Consider the following 14259-nt stretch of genomic DNA (forward strand, 5'->3'; position numbering starts at 1 on the left):
AAACCACAAATTTGAGATAGAAATAGTCATTTTATGGATGTTACAAGGTCCATGATATATATGCATGCCTGTGTGAAAATATCGATGTGAAAATTTACCGATAAAGTGTCTAATTGAGTTATTAGGACTAAATTGCAATAAGTGAAAAACATGTGTTCTAGTTGATTTAAGGGTTTAATTGTGATGAGATTTGAAACTTGAAGTCCTTATTTGGCAATTAGACCATCATATGTCATTATGGACAAAAATGGACATAGGAGGGATAAAATATCAAAGTTATAATGGGAGAGCATTTTGGTCCATTGGTTAATAAAAGAATTAAAAGGGAAAAATAGTCAAAATTTGTGTCCATCTTCATCCTCCTTGGTCAAATTTCATAAGAAGCCATAACTAGGGGTTCTTTCATTTTTCAAGCTCATAGTAAGTGCATTCTAGCCCCATTTTTAATGTTATTTATATTTTTAAAATCTTCGTAGCTCGATTTAGCTATTTCTACCTTTAATTTGAGCTAGAGTTCATGTTCAAAAACATACCCATGAATGACATGCTTGTTCTTTGATGTCTAATGGAAGAATATGAAGGTTTGAGGTGTGATAAACAACTTTTATTAGGTGGTTTTTTGTGAAATTGATAAAAAGACCTAATTGTAAAAGTTGTAGAAACTATGTGTAAATGTGTGAATAAATGAAAAATGTGGGTTGGTATAAGAGGGAAAATGATTCGTCTAGGCTTGAATAATGAGAAAAACGGGTACTTTTCATTTTACGAGCCTAAGGGCAATTTTGTAATTTTGTAAAATTTTAGGGGTAAAATTGTAATTTTTCCATATTATGGTTTTTGGATTGAAATGAATAATGCGTGTATTAAATAAGCTAAATGTGCTATTATAGGTCAAGAGGGACTAGGGATAGACCTTGACTGAGGAAAAGGCAAGGTTGTGGACTAAATAACAAATTTGCCATATTTTGCACCGAGGTAAGTTGTGTGTAAGTAATTCAACAATTCCAATATTACGTATTTAATATTTGACATTATATGATACATGTATGTATGCTTTAATAAAATTGACTTGTGATGATCCAATGAAAGTTTAGTGATAGCCTCGTGTCTCGGAAGCCTGGGTGACCCAAAGGAATACTTAGGACTTGGATGTTGTGACATCGTGCTAAATGTGCCTGTGTAAGACCATGTCTGGGACATGGCATCGGTGATGATATATGTTCCTATGTAAGACCATGTCTGGGACATGGCATCGGTGATGATATTTGTGCATGTGTAAGACCATGTCTGGGACATGGCATCGATGATGATATATGTGCCTGTGTAAGACCATGTCTGGGACATGGCATTAGCGATGATATATGTGCTTGTGTAAGACCTTGTCTGGGACATGGAATCGGCGATGATATGTGTGCCAGTGTAAGACCCTGTCTGGGACATGGCATTGGTACTTTAATTGGTGTGTGACAATACTGAGTGTCCTTTAGTATTCCGGTGGTTCAACGGGCCATTCAAGATGTTGGATTAAGAAGTGGAGTGATATGAGTAAGAATGTACGGTACAGGTATGTACGTAAACCTCATGAGTATTGAACTCGATTCATGATGGGAAATTTAGCATGAGTAGAAAGGAGTAAGATAAGCTTTATGTTAATGACATTTAATGTCAATTTTGACTACGTTCATGTGTGTAGTATATTATTATGGTGATAATTGATAATATGTTTAATCCATGAATATCTTGACTTATATTGTTATTTATTTACATGTAACTTACTAAGCCCTGTGCTTACCCTTCTCTCCTTTCCCTTTTTTTTTAGCATCGTCAAGCTAGCTCGGGGATCGTGAACATCGGAGCTTGAGTCACACTATCAACAAATCTTTTGGGGTATAATTAGTTTACTACATTTAAGTATAGCATGTATAGGGGACTTAGTATTTTGTTATATGTGTCATATTTGTTAGCCAAAGTGATGGCTTCTTTTGGTATATTATTCCATTTTGAATATGGCCATGAAATATGGCTTATATTAATTATTGGGTTGAGATCCCTAAATATTATTACATGCATGAGATGTGTTATTACTTTTGTGGTGTGTGCCAAATGGTTGATAAAATGTGGAATTTATGTTTGATGGATAAATGATGCCAATTGGTATGGTCACTATATTAATAAAGGTAAAGAAATGTATTGAATGAACTTAACTAGCCAAGGAGTCCCAATTAGGTAAATTAGATATGAATTTATCATGCATGAGTTAAAGCTATGGATGTAGTTAAAGCTATGGATGTCTAAGTAATCGTTTTATGCCATGTTAACCACCATTGGCATATAAGTGTGTGATGGGGTTGTTAAGGGTGACAAGAGGGCTTGGAAAATAGCCTCAAAGTTGCCCACACGAGTAGACCCATGGATATGTGTCACACACGGCCAGCCCTATGGGCATGTAGCCTGACTGTGTGTGACACACAGCCAGCCCCATGGGCGTGTAGCCCGGCTGTGTGTCTCCTGCACCCTAGTTTCACAAGTCAGTATGCATGGTAATAAGTACACCGGCAGAGACACGGCCTTAGGACATGGGCGTGTGCCCAGGCCGTGTATAGTTTGCATCTGAAATGCGAAAATTAAATTTGCCACATGGCCTAGCACACGGGCGTGTGACTTGGCCGTGTGATATTAAATTTATGCTGACGTCATAAATAGAGTGTTACACGGCCTGGGGATACTGGCTTAATACAAAATGAAGGGTTTCCAACCCAAGCCAACACATTTGGCCAATTCTCAATGACACAAAAATAGTAAAGTCTAAGCCCTATTCATGCCATATTAAAAAATATAAATCAAACTATACCGAATGCTTCGATTGATAGTGTGATCGATATCTCTGACTTCCTTTGGTCCTTGAGCTAGATAGGCGGCACTATAAGAAAATGTAAAAGGAGAGGGGAGCAAGCATAAAGCTTAGTAAGTTGCACATAAATAAATATACAACATAAATTTACCATTCATGAACAAGTATCTTAATAAACAAGTGGTATAAGCAAAACTTACTCATCAATATTCAATACACTTCATATAGCATTTATTGAGCTCACATTTCATACATACCATATAGGTACCTGTACCACTCACAATACGGTTATACTTTTCTTGTTAACTTGAAATTATACTTTCACCGTTGAACCATTTGGAACATTATTGGATACTCATTTAGCCTCAAACATGGGCTCAAGTGCCGATGCCATGTCCCAAATATGGTCTTACATGTTTTACACTGGCTTACATCTCGAGGCCGATGCATGTCCCAGACATGTCTTACACTGGCTTACATCTCGAGGCCGATGCATGTCCCAGACATGTCTTACACTAGCACTCGTCTCAATGCCGATGCCATGTCCCAGACATGGTCTTACACTAGCTCTCATAATGTGGCCGATGCATGTCCCAAACATGTCTTACACTAGCTCACAGAAGTGACCCAAATGTCATGGCATGAATATCCGATTTATTTCCCAAGGTTCAATCGGGAATTCTATTATCTCTATTCTCATCACATTTTCTTATTTCCACAATCAAGCAATTTATGCTATAATAATTTCAATACAATTCAAATACATATATTAATAATGTAGTTGTACTATTTACATACAACTCGCTTCGGATTACAAAATGTGGCGACTAGTCGATTTACTTGGCTTTCTCCCGGTCTAGGTTCAGATTTGGTATTTTTTGATCTATAATAGAAAAATGTACTTATTTAGTCACTAATTAAAATTAAGCAATCGAAAATTCATATCTTTGGTAAAACGACTATTTTGCCCCTAGACTTTGACAAAATGACCGTTTTGCCCCTAGGCTTGAAAATCGATTTTTATCGAATTTCTTCTTATTTTAAGTCTAGCCGAACACTTTTTACTCTTATAGCAACTCCAAATTCTCACTGTATCACACATTCATCATCTATTTTACAACTTATACAAAATAGTCCTTTTAGGTGTTTTCATTCTAACACCTTTCACAAAAGTTGTTTATTAGACACCCAAGACTCATTTTCTTCCTTAAAAACTCAGACAATATTACCAATCTTTTTATGGCAAAACCCTAAACTCTTAATCATTTTGAAAAATAGTACCCTCATTTGAAAGCTCATGCTTCAAGGGTCTCAAAAGTACAAAAATATTCAAGAAAAGCCATTAAAATCACTTACTTGTGAAGGCTTAAAGTTGCGGAAATTTCAAGCTTTTAAAACCCCATTTCTTTGCTGAAAATTTTGGTCAAAAGAAAGGATGGACAAAAGAAAATGATAGCTAGGCTTTTTGGCATTATAATAATACACCTTATGTCATCAACATTACCTAATGTTGACTTTACCACACTTTTCATCTCTCATGGCCGGCCAAGCTATCACAATAGGGCCTAATTGCCCTTTAAAAACCCCCAATTTTTATACAATTTAGTCCTTTTTCATAATTGGGCTCACAAACGTCACAATTAACTCACCAAATATTTCATGCACTCTTAAAAACATGCTATAACATCTAAATAATTATAAAATAATTTATTCGACTCAGAATTTGTGGTCCCGAGACCACTATTCTGACTAGGCCCTAAATCAGGCTGTTACATTGTAATCATGAATAACTTATATTAATCAAGGCCAATCACAAACTTATCATCTATGCGGAGGCATATTAGAAGTTTCAGAGTTTGAAGATTCATAAGACTTAAAGTATCATATATACAACTCATTGTCCAATTACACATTTCATATAGAGGCACTTTAAGTGCTTTTACATATATGTTCAAATACATATTCTAATTTAGACTTTATAAACATGTCCGTTTTTCTATATTATTAACATAAGCCATAAAAACATATTCTTTATTCTTATTACAAATTCATACCAATAGAGGGTCACCATTTCATATAATTATCATCCTATACATAGTCAAACAAGTAAAGGGGTCATTATAACCTCACATATAGTCAAACCTCTAATTAAGGCCACATCATGTTACCACATATTAAAATCATGTTTATAGCAACATTTTGACGTTATTAACAATCTTTTAAAAATTAAAAAATTAATCACATAATTAGATTTGGTGACTTATTAGCATATTACCTTATTATCGACACATTTATTACTTATTCAAAAGTCACCGATCACATTTAATAGTCATTCCATGACAATCAAGTTTTCATCATATTACTAGGAATTATGACACTTTATAATTAAAGCTGATTAAGCCATAACTTTCTAAATCACTTATTTCTAACACTTTAATTCATAGAATTTACACACATACATTACAACATAATTTTCATTTTTTTTCACAAATTTAACAAGTTTTTCCTAAACATGTTAGCATAAAATAAGTATGATTATTTAAGGGTACTTACCTCGTGAATGCACATTATCTCAAAATCAAGCTTGTAAGCACATGAATCAATCTTCAACAAGCTTGAAATTTTCATTTCTTAACATTTTCTCATTTCTTATACATACAAAAATATAACCAAAATTAGCACAAAAGCTTCCCAAGCATTCTCATAATAACCAAGATCAAATATTAAGTTAAGAGATGTGGAAATCACCATTTCTTACCTTATGAAAGCTTTCTTTGTCTAGCTCCAACTTTCTCTATTTAGTTTTATTTTTCTCTCACAAGAACCATAAAAACCCTTGCTGAAAATGGGGGTTTTGAAGGTGGATTTAAGCTTGAAGATGAGTTTTCTAGTTGATTTATGCAATAATATAAAGTTTGGGTGTGGTATTTATGGTGGGATTTGAAGGAAAATGACAAGATAAGAAAAGAGAGACATTCTTTCTTCTTCCATGGTGGTTGGCTAAACAAGGTTGAGGGGGAGATTACTGCCCCCTTTTCTAAATTGGTCAAAGCCCACTTAAAAATTGTGCGGTTCACATTTCATCTCATCAAATTAATCACATCCAATGATCATATTAATCCCAAATATCAATTATCTTATAAAAAATATTTCCATAATAAAATTCTAAGGGAATGACCAAAATACCCTTATGTGACAAAATTATCATTTTACCCTATTTTGCCTCAATGCACAATTTCTTCATAACAAGTGGCATTTAATCACTCAAACTCCATAATTCATATTTAATAGTTAATAATACTCTTTGGGTGATGATATTTAAATTTTTACCCTTCTTTCAATAAAAATGAGAAACTTATAATTTAGACCTTGTACTCTCAGTCTTTCCAATTTAGTCCAAAAAGTGATTTTTATCACACCAATATAGATTCCAACTTATTCTTTTTCCAATTAATAAATAATAACTCACATTCATTATTTTGGTCAAATTTTCACTTTAGTCCTCAAACTTTTTAAAATTTATAATTTGATCCTTTTTGCCTCATTTCCATCTCCAATATAAATTCTTCTTTCATAAAAATTCTTTATCTCATCCAATATCCTCGGAAATTCACTTATCTAATCTCAAAATAATGTCAAATGTAATGGGATTTTAGAGTATTACATTGTATGCTATGAAATCTTGTGTTTTAAACTTGTTTTCATATGTCAATTATGTGTCGATTTGGTTTCATGTTATATATGTTCTGGAGCATATAGGGGACCATTTGCATGACTTGTAGTGTTATTTTTGTGCATTTATATTTTATGACACCAAAAACAAGTCTTGAGACTATAAGAACATTTTCTTGCAATTCATGTATTTTTGGGCAGAGATTTCGAGACATATTAGACAAGTTTCAAGACATGATACCACTGCATCCACACACTGTATCATTAAAGCAAAATTTACATTTGTAACATAAGAAGTCAACAACAAACAAAGCCTTCTCCAAGTTAGTGACGGTGGAATATTTTAATAGTTATTTATAATTATTTTATTTTATTACAATTTTATTAATTTTTATGTTTTTATAAATATTTTATAATTTTTTATAATCAAGTCTAAAATGAATCTAGACAAATATATATAAAGATTCAAATGAATGGAGATATACAGTAGTTTAGATTCATTATAGATATGCTTTATTTTAATAATTTTATATATTTTTATCATTTTTAAAAAATATTTAATGATTTTTAATAATCACTTTTAGAATGAATGTGGACATATAGACTTGATGCATTCTGAATGTAATTTTTTAAAAATTAATTTATTTTTAATTTTATAAAATTACTTGATGTAACTTTCACATAACATGTTAAGTATCAACTTCTCATACTTTTCATTAATTATGATTAATGATAATATTAAATAAAAGATGATTTTATTAGCGGAAGAGATCAAATTATTCTTTTATTGACTCAAGTTGATGTATTATTTATAAAAATTTAATGGATTTTCTGATTTTTTTAAAGTTACCTTTTAAAAATTATATCAAATATTCATAAATTTATAGGCAAGTTTCAATCGTAGTTGGAGAAGGCACTCGCATTGCACGAGATAGAAGAGGCCCACGATCAATTATGATATGAAAACGAGTTCCAGAGGAAAATGTGCATCAGTAAACTACTGACGAAAATTATAAGTTATAATTATGTGGACAGTTATCATAAAAATAATCATTTTAATCAATAACTGACTTAATAATGAATTTAATCATCAATATTAATATTAATTTGTTAATTTAGTCTTTTTAAAATTTAACATTAATTTTTCAAAAGAGTTAAATCGTTTTTAATGAAAATATTAACTAAAATATTAATTTTTAAACACAACAACCCTCATATTAATCTAAATGTACTTCATGCCCTTTTTCTTAAAAAAATTATGAACTTTTATAAATTTAAATTTCTTTTTAGATTTTAAATTATTTATTGATTTGACATAAAGACAAATAATACCATATTAGTATAAGGTACATGTGTATGTCACAAGTTGGCACACAAACATTGGTTAAAAATTAATTCAATGTTTTAGTTAATATATTCGTTTAAAAAATAATTTGACTTTAAAAATTAATGACAAAATTTAATTAAAAATGACCAAATTAATTAAAAATATTAAAAACTAAAACTATAATTATACTTAAACTAAATTAATTGAAATTAACTCATCCACGCTTAGTTTACTTGGTTAATATTTGAAATTGAATGCTCAAAATCTCAAATTCTAACATTTTAGCGAAAATTGGTTAGGTAGAAAATCAATGGAGAATAATAGTTCAACTTAGAATTGGAATAAAGCTTTTCATAAATTAAGAAGGCGAAGAGGTGTTTCTCCAACATACAACTTTACACAAATTAAGAAAGCTTGTCCTAAAATCGCAACATTGGAGAGAGAAGGTGATGTGCCTTCTACTAAGAGCATAAAGACAAGAGATTAATTACTAAGAAAAAGGTACTTAATTTAAGGAATTAGTTCATTATTGGGATTTCTCATAATGTCGCCATTCAGTCCACTTACCATACACTTGTCAACACCAAACACAGTCTCTTGCACACTGCATGGAGTTGCATGTCGCCATTTTAAACATCTTTATTTATGTAGTGTTTTTCATCCTATTAGCTTTACCATTAAAATCCAGTTTTTATTGCTCTCTTTCCTTTCTATATGAATCGTCAAATATCAACATACATTAGTACGAATCTCTCCACCGGCCATGTAAGATGAAGACGAAGGAGCATTCCTTTATCTCTTCTCTATTTATTTGTCTTCTTTACCTTCCTGTCTTGGTCACTGCAGAGTGTAGTTGTGAAAATGAGGTGTTGTCCAAGGATACGGGCAACAAAACCAAGGCTTTGAAATACAAATTTGTGGCAATTTCATCAATCTTGATGGCCGGGGCTGTAGGAGTTTCTCTGCCAATTATGGTCAAGAAAATCCCAACCTTTGGACCCCAAAATAATATTTTCTTTCTGATAAAAGCCTTTGCGGGTGGAGTGATACTTGCCACTGCTTTTGTACACATACTTCCGGATGCATACCAGTCTTTAACCAGCCCTTGCCTTAGTGAAAAGCCTTGGGGGGTTTTCCCTTTCACCGGCTTTTTAGCCATGGTTTCTGCTATACTCACAATGATGATGGATACATTTGCGACAAGTTTCTATAAGAGTTCCCATTTCGACAAAGCTTTGCAAGTGAATGGTGATGAGGAGATGTTAGGGGAGCATGAGGGACATGTTCATGTTCATACGCATCCCACTCACGGTCATGCTCATGGATCTACCGAATCATCTCATCATCTTATGATCACCCAACGTATTATTTCACAGGTACCCTCTGGTTTCTCTGCCAATTCATTCTAACCAAACGTAAGTGTTACAAGGTAATTTATGGTTTTCATGATGTAATGTATGCAAGTAGAGTGGGAAATAGTTGTGGATGTATGTATGCTGAGCAAATAATATTATTAAAAATGACACATCTGGTAAAAGATAGCAATGAATGGTAGGTGTTGGAGGTGGGGATTGTAGTTCATTCTGTGATAATTGGAGTGGCATTGGGTGCATCTCAAAGTGCAAAGACAATCAAGCCTCTTGTAGCAGCATTGATTTTCCATCAATTCTTTGAAGGCATGGGTCTTGGTGGCTGCATCTCTCAGGTAAATCTCTTCTCAACTCTACTCATTTCTCAATTCAAAGGAAGAAAAGTTGTTGGCTTTTTCATTTTATCAATTGAAAAAACAATTAATAGTAGTACTATAGCACTACTGTTGTACAAAATATAACTCTCTTCATTTACTTATTATTATCAGCCGTTGGATATCATGATGAAAACCTTTATACGAAACCTACATCTCACAACATTAATGTGGGTTGTGTAATTTTTTTAAAGTAAAAATTAGAAAAAGTTTTAGTTGAGATGGTAAAATTTAAAATTAAAATTTTATGATTGTGTTTTATTGATTAAAAAAATAAAATTTTTTAATAATATAATTTAGTTTATAAAAATAATTATTTAATATTTTTCTTTTATTGAGTTGGTACTCAATTAACGTTAACATCAATTAAGTCTAGGTTTGGTTGGGTGATGCAAGACGTTTAGTTTACTTTTTGTCACACGCTTCAGTATCGTTAGAGTATATAATCTTACTGTAACTGTTATTTTTACACTAACAGCAGGTAAATGTACCACCCATCTAAACTCATACTAAGTTAGAAATTTTAAGTATAATATTTATATACTTAAATAATAATAAATAAGAGATAATGATTTTTTTGGTCCTCCAACTTAAAAAGATCATTTTAGCCATCTATTTAATTTTTCGCTTCATTTAGCTCTTGTAGTTTTTTGTCAAATCACCCCATAGTGAATGAAAAGTTAATATTTGTTAACTTTGCTGACGTACCTATGAATTGCCACGTGGATGACATGTTTGTATTTAATTAATTTTTAAAGTTAGAAATTATTTTTTATAATTTCAATTTTTTATTTTTAAAAATAATTTTATAATTTTTTAACTTGTTAAATTATAAAATTAATTAAATGTTGACTTGTTATTCTATATAATTTACATGTATGTCATGTCAAGAAAGTAAAAAAGAACTTTTAAATTCATTTTGAGGTGGTTTGACAAAAAAATTAAATATTAAAAAAATAAAAATTAAATGTAAGACTAGAATTATTTTTGGTAACATTAAACAACCACATAAATTATTATTCTGCTAAATAAATGAAAGAAGTAATTGTTGAACAGGAAAAGATAATTTGCATGTGTGGGCAGGGGTGAATTGAATTAGTGTTAATTGATTAACCGAATTTTTAATCTTTTAATTGTTAATCGAATTGAATTTTTTTAAAAGTAATTAACTGAACCGAAATATTTCAATTAACCAAATTAACTGAAATTTATATATTTTTATTTTAGTTAAAACAAGTATAAAACATATCAAAAAAATAAATTGATAGTGTTCATTTAACCGAATTAACCGAATTAGTAATATCATAATACATATAATATATAATATTATTTATTAAGTTCGGTTACTTACCCGATTTTGAGCTGATTTAACCATTAACCGAAATTCTAAAAACTCTTTAACAAACCTCCGACCCGAATTAGATTGGTTAAGTGACCGATTAACAAAATTAGATTGATTCGACCGATTAATTCGGTTTTAACCAAAGTTTGAACACCCTTAATGTGAATATGGATGAGGTGAGTTACGGTAGGGTGCATATCACAACATGCATAAATTGGTCCAATAAATCAGCAGGCTTACTTGTATCCTCACATAATAATAATAATAATAATAATAATAATAATAATAATAATAATACTCACAAAATAACTTTAATTTACTATATTTTCCATTTTGATTTCGTCTTTTTGGGAAAAATGATTTCTTCTTAATAATAATGATGATGATAATAGTAGAAAAGAAAAATGAAGGCGTATAGTAAAAGTAGAGTAGTAGTGGAGGAATATTAATATTTGTCAAATAATGACTGTTATGCTGATAATGGATTGATGACATGGGGTGCAGGCAAAGTTCAAGAGCAGAGCCATAGCAATGATGTTAGTTATCTTCTCCCTGACTACTCCAATGGGAATAGCATTAGGCATGGGAATATCAAAGATATATAATGAGAATAGCCCCAAAGCCCTAGTGGTGGAAGGAATCTTCAACTCCCTTTCCGCTGGAATTTTAATTTACATGTCACTGGTTGACCTCCTTGGGGTAGATTTCATGAACCCTTTAATGCAAACCAATCTAAAATTGCTGCTTGGATCAAATCTTTCACTCCTCCTCGGGGCAGCTTCCATGTCACTCTTAGCTAAATGGTCCTGATCTCCTACCTACCATCCCTTGTTTCTTTTTTCCTGTTTGTACTTTATAAATAAATACTTATGGGTTGATAAAGTGTGCAATGCAAATCCAAATCCAAATCCATGACTTGACTATAGTCCAGAGCAATGCTGTGCATTAAAGTTTCTGAATGGATTTGGCATCTCAGTAATGAACTGAGGTATGCAATGCTTAATAAGAAAGCAGAATATTTTAATTTCAATGCTTAATAAATTGTATGGATGAATCCTTTATTTATTTAAAATTTTAAACAATATTTTGATTTTTAACAAATATAGACAAATGTATAATTTTAACAGATTCTACTAACATTATTTTGATTTTTTTTAGCTCATCATTAGCGTATGAAAACAAGTAAAAGAGAATTTTCATACCTCCAACAAGGATGGTCATCATCTTATTCTATCTTTTCTCAACTTTTGTACCTATATCAAACTCTAAACGATACTGATTATTTATATAAAAAATATTTTAAAAAATCAAGGTTAAAATCTACTTTACCGAAATAGTGCAAGCTATTTGATCATGTGGATCAAATCTCATTGATTTCAATCTCTAAGGGCCCGTTCTTCATTCTATTTGAGATGGACTTATGTACAATTAAGTGCTTTTTCTTCGAAAGCAGCAAAGAACAACTAACAATGGCCAACTTTTTTTTGACTTAAATTTAGTGCTTTTGGCCAGTTCTAGAAGCAGGAAAAATTGGCTTTTCTCAGCCAAAAAGCACTTTTGACTATTAATTTATCTTTTTAACCTTACTATTTCTACACGTTACAAGACATTTTTTTCTCCTTTTCTCTTTTGTCTTCTCTTTTGTTTGAACTTTATTTTTCCTCTGGTTTGTTCCTCTTCTCACTACCAGTAAGTTTTATCTTTTGCTTCCATTCTTCTCTCTTTGATTTTATGAAATAATTATGAAATTTAATAAATAATTAATATTAATTACTTAGAAATATTTAAAATTAATATTATATATTAAAATATTAACAATAAGTTATAATAAATTATTTTTTATATTTTTGCTAAAATATCATAATATTAACTAATTTAAATATTATTTAAATACATATTTGTTACTTTATAATATCATGTCTAAAATGGACATTTTACTTCTCAAAAAAACTTTTTGACAGCAATACCAAACACTTAAATTTTCAAAAGCACTTCTCAAAAGCACTTTTCCACAGCACTTCTCAAAAGCACTTCTCAAAAGCATTGCCAAACTGGCCCTAAATCGTGATAATCAAGCTTAAATCAAAATCACAAAGAAAATTTCTTCAAAGCTATTAGGGGCGGCGTAAGTTGTATATATACGGTAGGCTTTTTTAACCAACTCTTGGATATTTACGCCACATATCTCTAGAACTTTACTAAACTTTCAATTAAGTACATCTTGTTTCAATTTATAAAATTCTATAAACGTGTATTACCCATTATGCTTACAATTATGTTGGATCATGAGCGGGATCAACAACCCATAAAGACTTCTGATTATTAGAATAGTTAGCCTTTCAGTGCCCAATACTTATATTTAATTTGATCATTTCGTCATATATCTCATTTTAGTTAAAAGGAATAGCACGATGTCTGCCTTCAGTTAGTCTTGCAACTTTTGTACTAACTCGACCAAATTCCCTTGATAAAATGCTCATGGTTAATACAAGTCAAGAGCATATAGGATATGTCTCCACATATCATTGAGGTGATTGATCCTTTATGGATTACTCTAAAACCTTCATATGCCTTATAACATACTCAAAACATCCCACTTTACCTATTTCTACATGCTAACACGTTTTGTGATGAATTAAATATGACACTTTACATACAAAGAGAGCTAGAGTCACAAGTTGTAACACCTCTAACCTGTATCCATAGCCAGAATAAGGTTACAGAGCATTACCGTAAAAACGTAACATAAAAACATACATTTCCAAACATTAATATAAACATAGCATAATCCATTCATCTACATGCCTATCATCCCTTATTCGAGCCTTCGAGGCCTTAAAAACACTTTAGAAACAATTTAGGACTAAATAGGAAACATTTGGAACATTTAGGAAAAAGTTAGAAAAATTGAATTGCAGGGGTAACATGGCTGTGTGACTCACATGGCTGGGACACACGCCCGTGTCTCAGGCCGTGTAACAATTGAAATAGGGACACACGGCCATGTCCTAGCCTGTGTCTGTGCCCATGTAACTTTCGAAGTTGGGTGATACGAACTCGTTTCGATGATGATTCGAGTCGTAATGTTGCCTGATCGTAAATTTGAGTAAATCTGAACGGTTGGCAAAAAGTGGTTTAAAATTATAAAAGATAGACTCAAATGGAATGGTTTCAAAATGGTTATGGAATTAAAGAATAGAATTCGGCTAAGGCTTAAGAGTGAACCAACAATTATTGGATTGTTGACCCTAAACTTAGACAAGCACTTAGGTTGAAATTGGTGGAAATGATAAGGGATAGTTTGATAAAAACCTTGACCCACT

General features: G+C 31.4%; 1 protein-coding gene across 1 annotated transcript; it reads left to right on the forward strand.

The window, feature by feature from the left end:
• Positions 1–8490: 8490 nt before the first annotated feature.
• LOC108464621 (zinc transporter 1-like) lies at positions 8491–11977 on the forward strand. Its single transcript, XM_017764992.2, has 3 exons — positions 8491–9226; positions 9406–9555; positions 11441–11977. Exons 1-3 carry the CDS (start codon positions 8621–8623, stop codon positions 11744–11746), a joined length of 1062 nt encoding a protein of 353 aa, XP_017620481.1. The 5' UTR covers positions 8491–8620; the 3' UTR covers positions 11747–11977.
• The last annotated feature ends 2282 nt before the right edge of the window (positions 11978–14259 follow it).

This window comes from Gossypium arboreum, chromosome 1, assembly GCF_025698485.1.
Source record: "Gossypium arboreum isolate Shixiya-1 chromosome 1, ASM2569848v2, whole genome shotgun sequence".
NCBI lineage: Eukaryota > Viridiplantae > Streptophyta > Magnoliopsida > Malvales > Malvaceae > Gossypium > Gossypium arboreum.

Coding starts and splice junctions, on each gene's coding strand:
- LOC108464621 (XM_017764992.2), top strand. CDS start 8,621: ATGAAGACGAAGGAGCATTCCTTTATCTCTTCTCTATTTATTTGTCTT. Junction 9,227..9,405: donor CCCAACGTATTATTTCACAG/GTACCCTCTGGT, acceptor AATGAATGGTAG/GTGTTGGAGGTGGGGATTGT. Junction 9,556..11,440: donor TTGGTGGCTGCATCTCTCAG/GTAAATCTCTTC, acceptor CATGGGGTGCAG/GCAAAGTTCAAGAGCAGAGC.